Source organism: Gopherus flavomarginatus, chromosome 1, assembly GCF_025201925.1.
Source record: "Gopherus flavomarginatus isolate rGopFla2 chromosome 1, rGopFla2.mat.asm, whole genome shotgun sequence".
Classification (NCBI taxonomy): domain Eukaryota; kingdom Metazoa; phylum Chordata; order Testudines; family Testudinidae; genus Gopherus; species Gopherus flavomarginatus.
Window position 1 is genome coordinate 257387873 of NC_066617.1, and position 18856 is coordinate 257406728.

The 18856-nt window shown below is 43.1% G+C and overlaps 1 protein-coding gene across 5 annotated transcripts in view; it reads right to left on the reverse strand.

Annotated features, from left to right (window-relative positions):
• SEPTIN10 (septin 10) overlaps nt 1-18856 on the reverse strand; it is a 52773-nt gene that overhangs the window by 12617 nt on the left and 21300 nt on the right. For 3 of the 5 annotated variants that reach the window (XM_050922321.1, XM_050922332.1, XM_050922362.1), the window contains exons 5-9: nt 15339-15500; nt 14131-14227; nt 13382-13550; nt 7298-7366; nt 3469-3601 (exon numbers count right to left, since the gene is read on the reverse strand). In XM_050922321.1, coding sequence (XP_050778278.1) covers nt 3469-3601; nt 7298-7366; nt 13382-13550; nt 14131-14227; nt 15339-15500 — 630 coding nt within the window. Of the gene's footprint in view, nt 1-3468; nt 3627-7297; nt 7367-13381; nt 13551-14130; nt 14228-15338; nt 15501-18856 lie in introns of those variants that run through there. The other 2 variants (XM_050922352.1, XM_050922342.1) reach the window with 2 other exon arrangements.

Here is an 18856-nt window from a genome sequence, read left to right on the forward strand (position 1 = left end):
TTCTGCCCCCCTTGGTTCCCCGAGTGCCTGCGCCTTCCGTTCCTGCCGCGGCGCCTGTTAAGGTCCTGCCGCTGGCGGAACTGGGAATACGGCCTGCGCTGTTGTTGCTGCTGCGGCCGGAAGGGTCTGCGTTGCGTCACGGGTGTGTGCATCCCGAGTGACCGCATGATGACTCGGTTGTCTTTCAGACTCTTGAGTCTGGGGTCTGTCTTTTCCGAGAACAAGCCCTGGCCTTCGAAAGGAAGGTCCTGTATAGTGTGCTGGAGCTCCGGCGGAAGGCCAGAAACCTGCAGCCAGGAGATGCGACGCATTGTTACGCCCGACGCGAGGGTACGGGCAGCCGAGTCTGCAGCGTCCAAAGAGGCTTGCAAGGATGTGCGTGCGACCTTCTTGCCTTCCTCCAAGATGGCCGTAAACTCTTGGCGAGCATCTTGTGGCAGCAGCTCCTTGAATTTGTCTGCTGCCACCCAGGAGTTGAAGGCGTATCTGCTCAGCAGGGCTTGCTGGTTGGAGACCCTGAGCTGCAGCGCCCCAGCCGAGTACACCTTACGGCCGAGGAGGTCCATCCGCCTGGCCTCCCTGGATTTGGGGGCTGGAGCCTCCTGGCCGTGACGCTCCTTATCGTTCACTGATTGAACCACCAGGGAACACGGAGTCGGGTGCACATGGAGGTACTCGTAGCCCTTAGAAGGAGCCATGTACTTCCTCTCGACGCCCTTCGCAGTAGGAGGAATGGAGGCCGGAGACTGCCAGATGGTGTTGGCGTTGGCCTGGATGGTTCGTACGAATGGTAGGGCGACTCTGGTGGGAGCGTCTGCCGAGAGGATGGTAACAATTGGATCCTCTATCTCCGAGACCTCCTCGGCTTGCAGACTCAGATTTTGGGCTACTCGCCTGAGGAGGTCTTGGTGCGCCCTGAGGTCCAGCGGGGGGGGGCTGTTGGAGGAGGTACCAGCCACCGCTTCATCCGGGGAGGAGGATGAGGAGACCCCCGGCAAGAGAGTGTCTAACGGCGGGTCTCCTTCGGCCCTCGCCTCTGCCTCAGGAGCCAAAGCGGAGTCTTGATGCTTGGACCCTTCCTCCCCATCCGGGGAGGGAGGGGGGCGAGACAACGAGGCTTCAGGTGCCCTGCGCTCCGCAGTCGCCGGCCTAGCAGGGAGCTGTTGGGGGCCCTGGGCCTGATGGTATGCCCAGGGTGTCCAGAATCCCCATTGATGTGGGCCTTGGTCCTGCTGTGGCGGATCGCTGAACAGCGCCGCCTGCCGGTCGGTGCCCAGCGCATACCCGCTGTCCGTTTGCGAAGATACGGACGGCTGCCTAGAGGGCCATGGCGGGGCGGACCCTGGATGGTAAGGGTCTGCGCGGGCCGGCACGGACGATCGTCTCGGTGCCGGGGACCGGTGCCGGGAGTCATATCGGTGCCGGGACCGGGACCGGGTTCTGTCACGGTGCCGGGATCTGGACCGGTACCGGGCGCCGCTTCGGTGCCGGGATCGGGACCTGCCACCAGCTCGGTGCCGGGAGGTCGACCGGTGCGGCGAGTAATGTCTGGATCGGCTCCTGGAATCGCGGTGCCGGTATCGGCGGCTGGAGTCCGACCGCGATCGTCTTGATGTCGACCGGCGCCGCGAGTGCAACCGGTACCGCTGAGGGGAGCGGTGCCGGGACTGCGAGCGGCGGCGGGATCTGGAGCGACCGTGACGTCGGGACCTGGATCGAGAACGTGAGTCCCGAGACGGTGCCGACATCATAGGCTTGCCTCTGGACACGACCCGCACCGGAGGTACCGGGGGTGGCAGCTGAGTGGGCTCAGTCATGGCTATGAGGTCCCGTGCCGAGGCGAAGGTCTCCGGTGTGGATGGCTCCACTATCTCAACCCCAGATGTCATGGGGGAGCTTGGCGGCACCGGACTCGACGGACCCGCCGGGCCCGGAGTCGACGGTGCCGGCGGCGCCGCGGCCGATGTTGAGGCCGGGCGCTCCAGTCGGGTCTGCCTGGCCGGAGTAATAGACTTCGACGGCCTAGGCTCTGTCCCCGGTGCCGGAGAAGGTCGGTGCCGGGGAGTCTTCTCGGTGCCGGTGCGATCCGGTGCCGGCGCCGAGATCACGGCCTGCGAAGCCGCCAGGTCAAGTGCCGCCTCCATAAGGAGAGTCCGGAGCCTTTGATCCCTCTCCTTCTTTGTCCTTGGCTTAAAAGCCTTGCAGATGCGGCACTTGTCGGATCTGTGCGATTCCCCCAGGCACTTCAGGCACGCGTCGTGGGGATCGCTGGTAGGCATGGGCTTCTTGCAGGCCGCACACTGCTTGAAGCCCGGCGAACCAGGCATGAGCCTGGTGCCGGGTGCTGGGAAGGGCTAAGCCCCCGGCGAAGAACTATTTACAAACTACTTAACTTAACTACTACTATCTACACTTAACAATCTAATTAACAACTACAATAGTGCTAGAGATAAACGATAGATAACAAGGAGAGCTAGGGACGTGGAGGACAGCTATGCGGCGCTCCACAGTTCCAACGACCGACACGGCGGTAAGAAGGAACTGAGGAGCGGGTGGGCCGGCAGGGATATATATTGGGCGCCATGGCGGCGCCACTCCAGGGGGCGACCTGCCGGCCCACTGGAGTTGCTAGGGTAAAAAGTTTCCGACGAACGTGCACGCGCGGCGCGCACACCTAACTGGAATGGATGTGAGCAATCACTCGAAGAAGAATTCTATAGAAATCTTGCAATTTCTCTTGATCAATTTAAAAGATATACCTAGATACTACTGCAATGGTGGACTTATAAATAATATAAACAGGATATTTACTAGTTTAGGCTTCATCCATCGCTCCCTCCCACACCCTCAATGCATCAAACAAATTATGTCCTTTTTTTATTTTTTAAAAGCACTCCACAATTTAGCCCCACCCCTTCTAACTCATTTTACTGCAACATTGACTCCCACTTTAATTCCACCAATAATGTCTCAATCACCCATCTCTTCAACAAGCATTTCTGTGCTTCTTCCCATGCTAACCATGATGTATGGAAAATACTCCCAATCAAAATCTGTAGTCACCACCTTACCTTCTTTCAGCTCCCTCCGCAAAACTTACTTCCGCCATAATGCATACAGAAAACTGCAATTTGATAATGGCCAGGCCATAGGGAGCTACGATTATTGCTATAGAATGGCTAAGAACTGTGCAGACTGTTATGTTACCCTGTCTCCATCACTCTGTCCAAGCCCACGTGTATTTCTCTTCTCCATCTGTCCAGTTCTTTAACTGTATGCTCTTTGAGGAATGATATTGTCATTTATTATATTTCTGTACAGTGTCCAGCACAATGGAACTGAACCTAGTTGTGTCCTTTTAGCTCTAGTGCTATACAAGAGTTAACAATTAATAGGTATGATTGTAGTAGTGATTTTGCTAAAATATTCCAAACACCTGTACATTAGAAAGAAAACAGGCATACTTGCCTCTCGCTCAGCTTCTTTCAATATTGCTTCTTTCTCCTTGACTCTCTGCACAAACATCTGTCTCATCTCCTCCTCCTTCCGCTGCAATTCGCCAAAGAACTCATGCCTCTTAGCTTCATAGGTCTCCTGTAGACTGAAGTCCAGAGAATTTATAGTCTCTATCATATTGTTTGTAAGATAATGAAACATAAAGGAAGCATGTAAATACAGGTTGGCACATTACTTCAACAAGTTGTTCAGCTCATGTAAAAATCTCTCAAATTTCTCATATGCAAGTAATAAACAACCTTAAATAGAAGCAACTACTCCCTACACCTTTGTAGTAAACATGCCTGGGTAGATTTGAAAAAAACTGACAAGAAGCCCTTTACTGATCTGATTTGCATCACTTCAAATTACAGCAGTTTAGGACTGTTACAATTCTTGAAACATGAAGTAGGAACACTCTCAATCTCCATTTTGCAAAATGCAGAGTTTACAAGAAAAGGAGGTGGCAAGACACTCAATATGTTGGAAAAGGCCAGGAGTTCTCTCATACTTGGATAGACTGATCGTAATAAGTGAAAACTTAGCATCTCTGAAATGTTTCACCCAAGATGTTACTTCGCACACAACAGGTGTTAGATTGATTATGCCCTATAAAAAGCTATCCTTGGGGAAATAAGTGAAGTAAGAAGGCTCAACCTGAATGAAAGGGAAATAATGTGACCCTCAAACAAAATATATAGGATTCTTTATGTGATTTCAAAATTGAATATCTGGGATAGTCACATGGCTAAAGGTGATATCTGATTTTACAAGTACTTTGATATCCACAATATAGGCTTATTTCTTGAAAAGTCTGAATTTCCTTAACAAAAACATTTTTGTTAGTATGGTTTTAAAAAAATTAGTTTCTTCACAGAAGCTAACACATTTAAAGCGTACCATACTGGTCTTTGAAATTATTAAGAGGGTAACAAAAAAAACAGTTCAGGCTATCAAGCAAAAACCTGGACACAAAACACAGAAGCAGGGTATCAACAACAAAACTGTTAATCAGATCATGTTGTTTTTATTCCTGTACCCACACCTCAGTTCCCATCTTAAAAAAAGGATAACCTACCTATCTTTGAGAAATGCTTTGTCACGCTTGGATGAAAAATGCTCTTTCCAAAAAGTATCTGAATAAATGTTTTGTAAGACAGCAACGTCTACGATAATTGAGTTTGTGGGCCAGACCCTCAGCTGGTATAGATAAGTCCATTTATTTTACACCAGCTGAGGACCTGGGCCTGTCTCTTACAGGAAATAATACTGATGAGTAGTTTAATAAAAGGAGCTTCAAACTATTAGCAATGATTAAGGATAAGATTGCGTCATGAAGGTCATGGATTCCATGACTTTCAGAGACCTCAGTGACATTTTCCGCTTCAGCTGTGTGACCTGGGGCAGCGGGGCTTCAGCTGTCAGCTGCTGGGGGACCCCACAGCTCTGAGCCACTGCAGGCAGCAGGTGCCCTGGAACTGTCAGCCACCATGGCCATGGATGCTGGAGTCCCCCTCTTCCACAGTGGGGCTTAGATTCTCATCCTCCTTGCCCTGGGGCTTGGGCTTCAATCACTCCCCATGTCAGACCTCCCCATTATTTTTAGTAAATATCACAGACAGGTTACAGGCCTCCGTGAATTTACTGTCCACAACCTGTCAGTGACTTTTACTAAAAATAACCATGACAAAGTCGTAATGTTGGCAATGATGTCCCTCTCTGTTCTGGTGTTACATGTGCCCTGTTTGCCTTCTTTAATATTCTTGTTCCCTTTTCTAGCTGCATCTGGCATCTTTCCTCAGCTATCAAGAGCAAGGTTCATGGCTTCCTTCCAGGCTGCTGAAACACTGCATCAACATCTTTTTATTCATTAACTTATGTTCTTCCTTTTTGCCACATTAACAGATTTAAATCCTGTTCAGTTGTTACCACTCAAAGTAATCTTCAGTATAAAAAGTTCTTAGTTTTCCTGATTCAGAACTTGCTGATGTAGATGTTACAATAAACTGAAACAGTTTCACCTCTTGTTATTTGTACTTAATTCTATGACAGTGGCAGGAAAGCTCCCCATTCCTAAATATCAATCCATTTTGAGTCAACGTAACAGGAAGTATGACATCACCGGTGCTGACAGTCTATTCACTCCACCTCTTTCTTTCATCCTTCTATGAAAGTCTTGTTGCTGAATGTTTCAATTATTAAATTAGATGTAGTTCCTTCACTACTTTTTTTCCTCCATACATTCAGCACTTTGTTGCTTACTGCCTCACTGACTGTTGGGTGGTGGGACTGCAACATCCTTTCAGTGGGGTAATGGCAGAGGGGGTTGATTCACCTCTTCTTACTCTAAAGCTCTCCCCAATTCACTACCAGGTAAGAGTTTGACACCATTGCTAAGTTAATCATTGTGACAACACTACTTTCCCTCCGCTTCTCCTCTCCCAGTGTGGGATACAGTAACTTACTTTTGTCACAATCCTTGTATCTCAGGCTATGTCTACACTAATGTGGTAAGTCGACCTACACTACGCAACTCCAGCTATGTGAATATCGTAGCTGGAGTCGATGTACCTTAGGTCAAGTTACTGTGGGATTTACACTTACCTCACTCTTCTTGTCGGGAGTAGAGTAGAGGGGTTGACTGGAGAGCGATCTGCAGGTGATTTGGCAGGTCTTTACTAGACCCGCTACATCGACTGCCAGTGGATCGACCTCAGAGTGTCAATCCCTGCTGTAGTGTAGATCTGCCTTAGGTACTGTAGATTTGCCTTAGGTACTGTGTGTTTTTTCAACCAAATGAACAGTCCATTTTTAAAAAAATAAGTCATGGTAGTAAACATCTCAAGTCTCTAAGTATAAACCAGCTTAATAAAAGAAAAGGCTGTTGGGAAGATTAATGAATTTATGTCTGTGAGATGTTTTGATACTATGCTATAATTTCAGTTCCTAGACAGATAGTTGTTGTTGACCTGCAGCCGGGGTATTTTTTTGAGCACATTAAAAGTGTCAAATATAAGTCATCACTTGAACAGCTCAGATTTAGTGCTGGAATGGTGAAAGGTCCCCACATCAATAATTTTATGAGACGAGACCAGGTCACTTCTTTAAAAATAAAAATCATCACCACAAGATCTTAATGAGTAAGTTGTCACTATCTTCTTTCAAATTAAAAGAAACAGAGAAATTAAGGCACCTCTCCTAGACATTCATTAACTTAGATATATGTTGAAAATTATATTTATAGGAATAGTTCTGCAGAGAAACATACTGGCTAAAATGGTATGCATCCATGAAGTTCACACAAAGAAGTCTGTCTTGAAGATATCAGATTTACCAAATAATCACTTATAAAAGCACTGTTTTTTGTTCTTTTTTCAGTTTGTTTCTAAAATATAGTATTGTTCTGCAAATCACAATGACAAAAACAGAACATGTAATAACTTCAACCTTCCCCACAATGTTTAATGTCAGCAGAACAACGATCTAAAAAGTGCTTTATTTTAAGAGTGGTTTATATTTCATCAGAGTTTAAGTTGGCACTATACATATCTAATGAATTGTGTATACTGTGGTCAGTTAAATGCTTTTTAAAATGTACACAGCACTGGCTCTGACATGCTTTGTATAATGCACTCCAGCTTTAAAATGAAAATATAATACAGATATATTATTACCCTTTCTGTAAGAGGGGCTGCTGGGGGAAGGGAGTTTGTGACAAAGGCATTTACGTACAAATAAGGTAAATAATGTTTAATATTTTACTAATACACTTCAAATACTTCACTATAGCACTACCACCTACCTTTCTACAGAAGCGTGGCTGTGAGATATAGACTTTTTGCTATCTGTGTAACCCTTTAGTAGGGGGACCCTAAAAACAAAGGTGCAAATCAATCAAGTTTTGCTCATGTTCAATGAGCTTAATTTAAGCAGGCTTAGTAGGACACTAAATATTTCATCTCACAAAGATCAAATTTACAAGTTGATAGAAATATAAAGAGAGTGATCCAAATAACCTACCTTAAGAGTGATTCAGGTAACTTACTTCTCAGATATATTCTATTAATAAAACCCTTCATTTGACAGAAAAGCTTTAGAACTCTTCAGTATCAAAACTCAATAGGAGTTAAGGCACTACAGTTAACAGTCTCAAGATTTAAATTATGAAGATGGGGCAAGGTGTTTTCAGGGAGTTCTTTGACTCAGACTCACTATCCCAGAGGTTTCCTAAATTTGACAATAGCGGACTTTCAGAACGTACCTTGGCATTTATCCGAATAAAGGCTTGAACAAGAGGCAATCTGTATCTAAATGACTGGTTAAGGATGGGGTTCAAGATCCTTTTAGCGATAATGGCTGTCATGATTTTGTTGTTTTTATTCTTTATATATACACACAACATAGCACTTTAAACAAAAGATGAGATATAGGAATTCCCCATAGTGGATCAGACCTATGATCCATCCAGTCCAGTATCCCATCTATGAGAGTGATCAGCACCAGATACTTCAGAAGAAGGTGCAAGAAACCCCACAGTAGGCAGCTGAGAGAGAGTCTGGCTTCCATGACTGTGTAATCCTAACCCCTAGTAGTTAGAGATTGGTTTAAACCCTGACACAAGAGGTTTTATATCCCTTCCAACACTTTTTTTTTTAAGCACTAACTGTAAACTCTGTATCAGTGGTTTTCAAACTTTTTTCATTTATGGACCCTAAAAAATTTCAAACGCAGGTGCGGACATCTTTGGAAATCTTAAAACAGTTAGCAGACACACAGGGGTCTGCAGATCACAGGTTGAAAACCATTGCTCTATATGTTTAGCAAGAACATCCAAACATCCAAACCCTCTTGGAACCTCACTAATTTCTGACTTCAAAGACATCCTGTTTTAATGAGTTACATCATCTAAGCATTGTGGGGAAAAAATACTTCATGTTATCAGTTTTGATTTTGTCAGCTATTAATGTCACTTAATTTCCCCTTGTTCTTATGTTATGGCCTGGGGACAACAGAATCTACCAGTCAATCTTCTCTATACTTTTATAATGTCCCTTTTTATTCATCTTCTTTTTATGGTAAACCATCCTAATCTTTCTTCACATGAAGAACTTTTTCATGCTCCTAATCACTCGTTGCCCTTCTCTGAAAACCCCACAGAACAAGGACAAGTGCCTGCTCTGAAGAATTTAAAATGTAATCCGACACCATGGCTTAAAAAAGGATGATTAACCCAAGGAATAACTGGCTGCTCCAATTTTGGGCATTCTGTTCCCTTTAAAAGAAAATTGGCTGGGAAGCTTGTGAGACACATGTTGTGAATGCAGAAAAATAAAGAATAAAAAAAGATTAACTTTAATCCAAGAAAGTAAACAAACATCCATTTTGCAAGCCGTATGTATCTTTCCCCATTTATTTAGACTAGTAGCATATATTGTCAATGCTCCTGTAACAGCCAGTTTTCTTCCACCAGAGGATAAACATCTCCTAAGGAAAGAATTTAGGAAATATCCTGGAGTAGGCCCTAACATAGCATTGGGTCAGCAAGCAGTAGACTACAGGAGGGATGCTTATTAGCTGTCAGCTAGCCTCCTACCACCTGCCAGCGTAGGAACCAAAGGAAAGACTCAGGGAGGCTCCAGCCAGGAGTCACTTCACTCTGGACTCTGCCTGCACACACTTCTATCTACAGCAGAGGAGAGAAGAGAGGAACAAACACTTCTTCTGGATCAGGACACAGTATAATAGAATTCCACTCATAGATTACCTACAAATTGATGAGGTACAGGTAATGATCGTTTGTTTAAGAGCATGTCGGCGGGTAGTGATCGATCTATCGGGGATCGATTTATCGTGTCTAGTGTAGATGCGATAAATCGATCCACAATTGCTCTGCCGTTGACTCCTGTATCCACCGCGGCAAGAGACGGAAGCAGAGTTGACAGAGGAGCGGTGGCAGTCGACCCCACACCATGAGGACGCGAGGTAAGTCAACCTAAGATACGTCGACTTCAGCTATGCTATTCTCATAGCTGAAGTTGCGCATCTTAGGTTGATTTCCTTACCCCCCACCCCCGTAGTGTAGACTAGGCCTAAGTGGTAAATGGGCTTTAGAATACCAATTTAACATTAAAGGTTCCAATAGCTCTGGTCGGTATACTTTCTGCATTAATGGCTATATATAAATGGGGGGCTGACTATCACAACTTTTACTCCAGGGAAGTTGCAGGTGCTCTACACCTGTCAGAATCAGGCTCTGACTGATTATGACTGGAAGCAAACAGAAAAACACTCATCTTAAAGAAAGGCCTACGTAATTTAAGTACATGATACAAGTAGTATCAGATTTCTAGATTTTTAAATTGCAGCTTGCAGATCTACTCAATTATTTATTCTCTTCAAAGACCTACCATACCATTATCTCTCTCTCTCTCAACATCTCCTCTCCTCCACTCTAACTTTTAAATTCTAAATCCTTCAACAACTTGATTTCCAGATTGGTAACAGGTTGGCTATTTTCAGGGCTAGTAAACAAGAGTTCTAACCACATGACCAAACCAGCTATGTTTGACTTCAAGTGATGAACCATACACCCTACAAAGTGTTAGACGATAAATTCTAATTTCTAAAACTGTATACCACACATCTGTTTAGATTGATGTTTGTTCAGTACACATCACTACACTTAGTAATACCCTTTTGTGATAGGGCCTCACACGCGAAGCTTATCTCATCGTGATCCTATGTGATTCAGCTGATCCCTCTTTTCATACAAATATTCTTTTACAAGGCACATGTATAAGATTTGTTGGGTAGACATCCTTAGTTCAGATTAATACAATCTAAATCACAACCAGCGCCATTTAAATCCTGTGGGGATTAGGATATAGTGATTTGTTAGAATTCTATTATAAACAAAAAAAGTCCGGAATGCAGCTACAAATAAATAACAGTTAACTGTTCTTATTACTAAGCAAACTCACAGAGGACATTAGATTAGGAGGACTACTATATTTATTGGCCTATTTAACCATGAAAAATTGTTATCTTTGCTCTCCCATTCCTATTCCTTGTTACACCCACTTGTACCTTAAGTAAGTTTCTAACTTTTCAATTTGGAATTGGGACCATTTCTTTCCAGGTTTTCTGAGAGTACCTAGCATGCTTTGGGGCACAATAATAATTCCACTGCCTTACATGCAATGGACACTTATCAACATAGTTTTTCATACTAGACAATTTATGAAAACCAATTATGGTTTTCTCTGCCTATGACCTCATCAGCAGTCCTGACAATACAAGACCTATTACTGTTGGCCTGCAAAAGGAACAGTTTTGGACTAAAATTAAATTCAAAACGAATTATCAATCATTAATTAGTGGCAACTATATGAGTGCATTTATGAAATCATCAAAATGACATACGTGCAATACCACAAAGCTCTTGATGCAGCAAAGCCAGAATATTATTCAAATACTTTATGAATAATGTTGCATTTTTGGGCAGATTGTATATCAAATGAATCCTCTCAATTCTCTCTTCTCATTATAAAGTTATGTAAATTTTCCTTCAGACAAACCAAGTGCCTTCTCTTTTAGGCATCAATGTAATTCTCACTGTGGTACAGAACACAGGGAGAATTGCATACAGATCCCGCTTGCCTACTTTTGTCACAATAAATCAGTTAGTTAATTCCTCTCTTTAAATTCTTTTACTGTACCTATTTCCCTCCTTAAAAAAACAATGATGCCTTCAATAGTTGTGGCTAAGCATATCTAATTCATCTGTCACAAAAGAGTATGCTTGCCATCAATCGCAGGCTTCTCAGTAGGCTAGCTACTCAATAGGCCCCCAATACAGCTGCACACCAATGGCAGTTATAGCTTTCTATAATTCTGATTTCTTGTCAGAGAATCCAATTCCAATCAACATCCAGGGAGTAGAGTGTTAAAACATATAGGTATAACGCTGCAACTTTAGGCCTGGAAATAGTTTAAGTTTAAAGCAGCCTGAAGCTTTAGTTTAGATGCCATATGTATTTTGCTGAAGAAATTGCAGCTATATGAACACCAACATTAAGAAAACGTAGACAGTACTGCAGTCAACACATTTAAGATGCTGACTATGGCCATTTCCAATAGCAGCTGAAACTAGATTTGTCAGCTGCAATACAGTGGTATCACTGAACTTGTCTCTTAATGCCAGCTAAGACCTTTTGCCATTTACACAAACAATTTCCCCATTTGAAGGAAGAATTATTCAGCTACCAATGCATTTAAAGCCTGACCTAAAGTCCATGAAGTAAAAGCAAATGGAAAGCCTTCCACTGACTTCAGTGAGCTTTGGATCTGAACTTTAGTTTTCTACTTATGGAAAGCTCATGTGCTTCCTGTTATGTTTGGTCATGAATGATTTAATTCACTACATAGTGTCCTGATTGAGGGACAACTCAAGCTTATCTAATCAAATATTCTATACATGTACAGTTACATTCAGATTTCTCTCATGGTAGTTGATGTTCTACATTACCATCTGGTCGCTAGAGAGGTTTTCTGAAGGTCTTTAGACCTTTTGGAAAGTGCTCTCATGTCTAGCATGATCATGTGCCACTTGACAGAATAATGCTAAAAACAGGTATTTATTTAATCAATGCCAAAAACCATGTTGTCCTAAACATTAACATTCTGCAGTTCGTATCTGTTGCTGCAGCTCTGTAGCTTCTTCTAAGAGATAAAGATGAAAACCGAAAATTTACGCAACTAGAAAAATTATTCTAAAAATAGCTGGAACACGCGTTACTTTTTAGTATTAGTAATAACTGGGTAAAAATGGGCAGATATAAAAATATCAAATAATGATGAGTCAGAACATTAAAAAACATTTTTAAGTTCCAGGATATTTTGTTGTTTTTTATGTTTATTCCATCCCAGAGTTGGCCATCACTACTGCACAGCAGTAAATTGCACTTCACAGATTTCCATTCTCAATAGAATTCGACTACTAATTATAGACTGGAAGGAGAGAAAAATTGGCAGTTCAGAAGTCTATTTCTGGAAGAATTCTAACACGCAATGTGCACGGACAAATGAAGCAGTCATGTATGTGGAAAGAAGAGGCTACATAAAGAAAAAAATTCAGAAAGTTAGAAAAAATGGGAAATAGGAATTATGAGGATTTGCTGTGCAAAGTGCGATTATACAAAAAAAGCCTGTTTACAACTAAGCTCTTTCTTTTTGCTTTTCATGAGAACTTTTGGAATCCCCCCTTAATTCTATGGCAGGCTATTTGGAGATTTTCTGTGGCATGAACAAATTTCTAATCTTTATGGGTAAAGAAATTAAAAAAGTTAAAAGCAGTACCAGTAAGTTTATAAGATTGAAGTTATTTATTCAATTATTTCTGACCATGGAGTCCAACCACACTATCACTTCTACATCAGATATCAATAACAAATGAGACAAAACAGCAAAGTTGGAAGTATAAGAAAAAGCAAGGTTATGCTGGAATTAGTTTCAAAGGCAAGAAAAAAGAATAGAGAATAGAGTACATATATGTAGAAGAACATGGGCTGCCAAATGTGTTTTTGCACGAAATAAATCAAAATCCTGTTTTGGAACAAAGCATCAGTGATCTATGAGAAATACAGAAATAGTCTGTACTCCTCTAAAATAGTCACATCACATATATAGTATACAGTGATGATGACTAGATAAAAATGTTACAATTTCCATGTATTACTGATATTTCCTTCAGACAGCACTATTTGTTTCTAGTGGTGGGTTAAAGAATATAATTTTTCATCCTTTCCCTCAGACTATAAAGGATTAGGGATCATAATGGAAGGAATGAATGAAATCAACATTCAAGCTAAAGGATTCACCTGCTTACCTGACTGGTTTGTTTTCAGGGCCTGTGTCTCTGAAGCCCATCTCTTCCAGTTTGCAGCGTCTATACAGCTCATAGTGCCGTGCATGAGTCTGTTCTCTCAGGTCTTCCATATTTGTGCAAATAAGCATCTCACGAAGCTTTACAAAGTCACAGTGGTTCTCATTTTCCACTATTCAAGTAAATAATAATAGTAATATTGATCCATGATATACAAAGGACTATACCGTAAAACAGTATTTTGAATAACCTTGGTATTTTCTATTCAATTAGTTAAGTTTTTTGGGGGTAAAATGTCCCTAGTTTCTTTTACCCAGTTGCTGCCTCATGATTTGTGATACATAATTCAAGCATTAACTATAAACATTGTTTATCAGGCTCCATTATTTTTCTTTTCATGATTCCCTATTTGAATCTACAAAAGAAATCACTTTCTTTCTCCTCTGTTCAGATATAATAGCCTTGTAACATTTGGTAATGCCATCTGCACCCTTACAGTGCAACAACATAACTAATCACCACATCCAGGATCTGATGGCCTGATTTTCTGAGATGCTCAGCACTCATAAATCTCATTGTGTTGATGGGACCTGGAAGATCAAGCCATGAATGTTTTGGATCAGTTAGCCTATCAATCCGGCATCAGAAGCCAGCATCAGCCCACTTAACATCGAAACATAAACACTTCTGCAACTTGAGTGGGCTTTATAATGAAAACAACATTCACATACTATTCAAAATTCAGATTTTACCTTGTACAATGCCCCAAGGGTACTGTCGAGCTTTCACCATTTTGTTTCCAACCTTCATTTCCTCCATACTCCCCACTACAGCAAATGGTAAATGTCCCTGTAAAACAGTCAGAACAATTCAGTCTTATTTCCCAGTATCTTTACATACGAACTGGAAAACAACACTTGAAAATTAAATCAGAGAAACAACAAGCATTTGGAGACAAATAAACATATTATAACTACAAGTCAGTTTCACATAGCAAATCCATTTAAAAAGATCAATAGCTAGTCAAATCCGGCCTGCTAGTGCACTTAGGGACTTTGGAGCTTCAACGCAGGGCTGAACATGTCACAAGGACTCCTGGTTCTCAAATCCAATACAGTCTTCATAGATTGCTACAATAAATGGAGTTTGAGGTAGTTGTCCCTCATGTATCAATTTCTATTGGAAAAGGCCAGCAGACAGTTGCTCTGTCTGGGATACAACCTTCCTCAAAGCAGAACAGGCATCTTCAGCATCCACCAGTGACAGACATGAGGCCATTACAGAAAGCGCAGGGCTTGAGGCCTGAGATCTTGATCATGCCACAAGCTCAGCCAGCCATGAGGCAGGAAATGTTGCCTCAACGCTGAATGAGTGCTCCACAACTAAACCTGAAGTACTGCTAACTGGGAAGAAAGTTATTAGAGTAATACAAAGCTTTCCACAAAACTAGGAATTCTTTTCTGTCAGAATAAGCCATGTCAGGTATCAGACATTACAGCATTCTGATTCCCTGCCACAAGTGATAAGGGGGAACCAACTGGTGGCTTGGGCTGCACACCCATTTATGTCCTTGGACACATGTAACCCTCAACAGCACTGCTTGTCAAACGTTCTGACCAGCAGATACAAGATCCATAGATACCAACAGCAGGATCCCCCATAGACAGTATTCCGAAAAGAAAAACCTAGTTTTCACTCAAATTCAGTTTAAGGTGATGAATATCACCAACCAATAGAAGAACAGGGGGATTTTGGGGGGAAGGAGACCCAGACTAGATGAGTATCTCTAAATTTTTCCTTAAGTGGTTCATAAAAAAACAAAAGTAAATATCCAGCTTGCTACAAATATAAAATCCTATTGCCTCAAGAAGAACATGCAAGGAAAAGCATGAAAAGTGGTAAAAAGGATACTTTATACCAGAACATCAAACATTCTTTCAAATGTATGCAACATACTTACATTCATGGTGGCATTAATTTTAGAAATGGTTTCATCATCTGTTGGAAACTGGTATATCTGGACTCCATTACTAACCAATTCACTCATGAGTTTGATTTTAAACTTCTGTAGTTCAGTTTTAGAAATGGTGTCTGCTTTGGCTATGACTGGTATAATGTTCACCTATTAAATAATATAAACAACATGAGATGTGTAAAGGCTTTGTTTTCAAGCCTGTAAATTTTATATGTTAAAATATTCAGTTTCCCATAACGTCTGAATTAATTTCTAACAAGCTTTCCAGTGACTCTTATGTGAATGGTTTCATTCAAAAGCCAAAGTAATAATAAACACTGTGTACGTTTTCAAAGTGAATACTTTGAACATCATAATCAAGCAGTAACGTGTTACCTAATAATCTCACCAAAACAGAGCTGATCAGAGAACAAAAGTGAGTAGAAGAAAGGTATTATAATCCCACTAGAAAGAAAGCAAACCTCCATCACCATTCAAAGACGACCGTAAGGAAAGGAATAGTAACATACACAAAGTTACCAGCTACAATATGTATATTTTTACTAAGATCCTAAATCCAAAGTTAAGAAAAAATTATATTAACACTGTGTACTCTAGCTATTTCTCTATGCCTATAAAACAGCAAATTTGCTGTTTTCTCCTTGTTGGTACCCTAAAAGTCTGCTGTGCTGTTAGATTCAAATATTTAACTTTGCCCTGCTGAGAAACTTACTAAAAACATTCCTGCCAAAATCATAGTCTGAATCATAATGCATATGCACAAGGGAAAACAAATTAAGACTGCACAAGCAGCCTTAATTCTGGCATTTCCTAAGTTTTGAGAGCTTGACTTTGCAAACAATGTGCTTTTAACTTATGGTATTTTTGTACATAATTTCTTATAAAAAATGGATAAACAAACTCCATCATGTGACATCATATTGAAACCCACGTCAGCAAGTTTGGACTCTTTGTATCTACCATACAGACCTCAGCCACTTGAGCTAATGGAGTAATTGAGAGCAACAGTAGGTTGTCATCTTCTATGTGGACCAGCACTGAATAGAGATGGGACATTTTGCCAGTCGGTTTCAAAGATGTTTGCTAACAGCATAGTAATGGTGAGACTCAGGAATCCTGGGCTCCATTCCAGGCTCAGGAGAAGAGTGCAATATATTGGGCATAGGCTCTTCTGTCCATTCCCCCCAAATTTGGCCCTTCTGCCATGTACCATCCACAGAAAGTCCCAGTTCTCCTTCTCTCAGCTCCTCATCACATCCAGGCTGCAGCATGACCAGCATGGATGGACTCTTTGGAGAATTTAGCTACCAAGTTCAAGCAGGTCTCTACTGAGCATTTGTAAACTATACTTTTTCAAAGCTTTATCACTTGGCTAAATTTGGGCAGATTTTCACAAGGAAAACAAAAAGCAAATTTTTGATACAAAAACCAACCCCATGCTAAATTTCAAGTCCTTGCTCCCAGGATCAGCTTTAGTAATTGCAGGGCCCGATTCAAATATCCGGCGGTGGTCCAGGGCTTCGGCTGCACTTCGGCGGCAGGGGGTCCGCTCCGGGTTTTCCACGGCACCGAAGGACCCCCCGCTGCCAAAATGCCACCAAAGACCCCCAGAGCGGACCACTGCCAGGTGAGTAAAAAAAAAATAAAAATTAAAAAGGCACCTAAGGCGCGGGGCTCTCTTAGACATAGGGTCCGATTCTGGGGAATTGGGCGAATCAGCCTAAAGCCAGCCGTGCCTGCTCCAAAGCATAGGGATGCTAGAGATGCTCAAAGAAAAGGTTGTCAGTATTTTTAACATGCACAAAATGTAATTTTCCTTGGCCTCGTTCTCAGAACCAGCTGACCCATTGTGGCTAATGTTTTCTCTCTCTTACTCACACACACACACACCCTGAAGCAGATGCCCACCATGCAAAATTTCAGCCCACATCGTTAAAGTCTGGCAAAGGTAAAAGCATCTTAAAACAGTTTTATAATGGGAAGTGTAGGGCCACCTAATAAGTGTGGCTAACAGCTGCATATAATTTACTTACACACACACACTTTTTAAAAAACACAGCAGGTATAGCTTCTGAAGGCCATTAATTTATAATGAGAGAGACAGGGTGGGTGAGGTAATATTTTGTATTGAACTAATTTCTGTTGATGAAAGGGACAAGCTTTCAAGTTCTGTGACCTGAAGAGCTCTGTGGAGCTCCAAAGCTTGTCTCTTTCACCAACAAAAGTTGGTCCAATAAAAAGTATTACCTCACCCATCTTGACACCCACATATCCTGGGACCAACACAGCTACACTACCACTGCAAACATTAATTCATAATGTAAGAGTAGCAGGTATCTTTCACATTGTGGCAGTGGATGTAGTTAAGCAGTTTGGTGGGCATTTGGTCTGACAATTAAGCCAGAACCACTCCATAACTGGTTCCCTATCCTGGCCTTGCTAACTATAAAGTATTCTTTCTATGAGACAAGTCACTTCTTCCAACCTAGAGTTGTCTTAAACCCTACTCAGCAAGACCTATGAGGGTTTGAAGGGACCACAATACTTAGCAGTAGAGAGAGCTAACCACAGAATAGCTAAATATGTTCAATAATCATAGAATCATAGGACTGGAAGGAATCTTGAGGGGTCATCTAGTCCAACTCCTGCCTCAGGGCAGAACTAAGTATTATCTAGACCAGGGTCGGCAACCGATGGCACTCGAGACAATTTTTTATGGCACGCGGCTGCCTGCTGGGACTCCGCGTGCCATTAAAAATCCTGCCAATGCGGCAAGCTGCGGGGTCCATGGTCCCGGGTCAGAGTGCCGGCCCGAGCGCAGCAAGCCGCTGCCCCCTCTCCCGTCTTCCCTGCCTTCCCCTAGAGCCCTGCTGCTGCGCGCGCAGCGCTCTGGAGGATAGGGCTAGGCACTCCCGCGGGGCAGCGTTTGGCTCCGTGGGGAGGGAAAGATGCTCCCCGCTCATCCGGAGCCCTGCTGCCGCGCGCACAGCACTCTGAGGGGTGGGGCGGAGCAGGGCTGCGGGCACAGGGGCGGCAGCAGGGCTCCGGATGAGCGAGGAGCCTCATGGTAAGGGGGCCGGCTCCAGGGCCGAGGGGGTTGAGTAAGGGGTGGGGGCAGTCAAGGGACAGGGAGCAGGGTGGGTTGGATGGAGGGTTGGAATACTGGGGGGTGGTTAGGGGCAGAGGTATCTGGAGGGGGCAGTCAGGGAGCAGGGGGGGTTGGATGGGGCATGGGAGTCCCGGGGTCTGTTTGGGGGGTGGATAAGAATCAGGGCAGTCAGTGGACAGGGAGCAAAGAGGGTCCTCGGGGAGCAGTTAGGGTGTGGGAGGGGTCTCTGGAGGGGGTGGTCAGAGGACAAGGAGCTGGGGGCACTGGATGAGTCAGGAGTTCTGGGGGGACTGTCGGGAGGAAGGGGTGTGGAGAGGGGTTGGGGCAGGCAGGGAGCGGGGGGGTTGTATGGGTCCAGAGTTTTGGGGATCCTGTCGGGGCGGAGAGCGGTTAG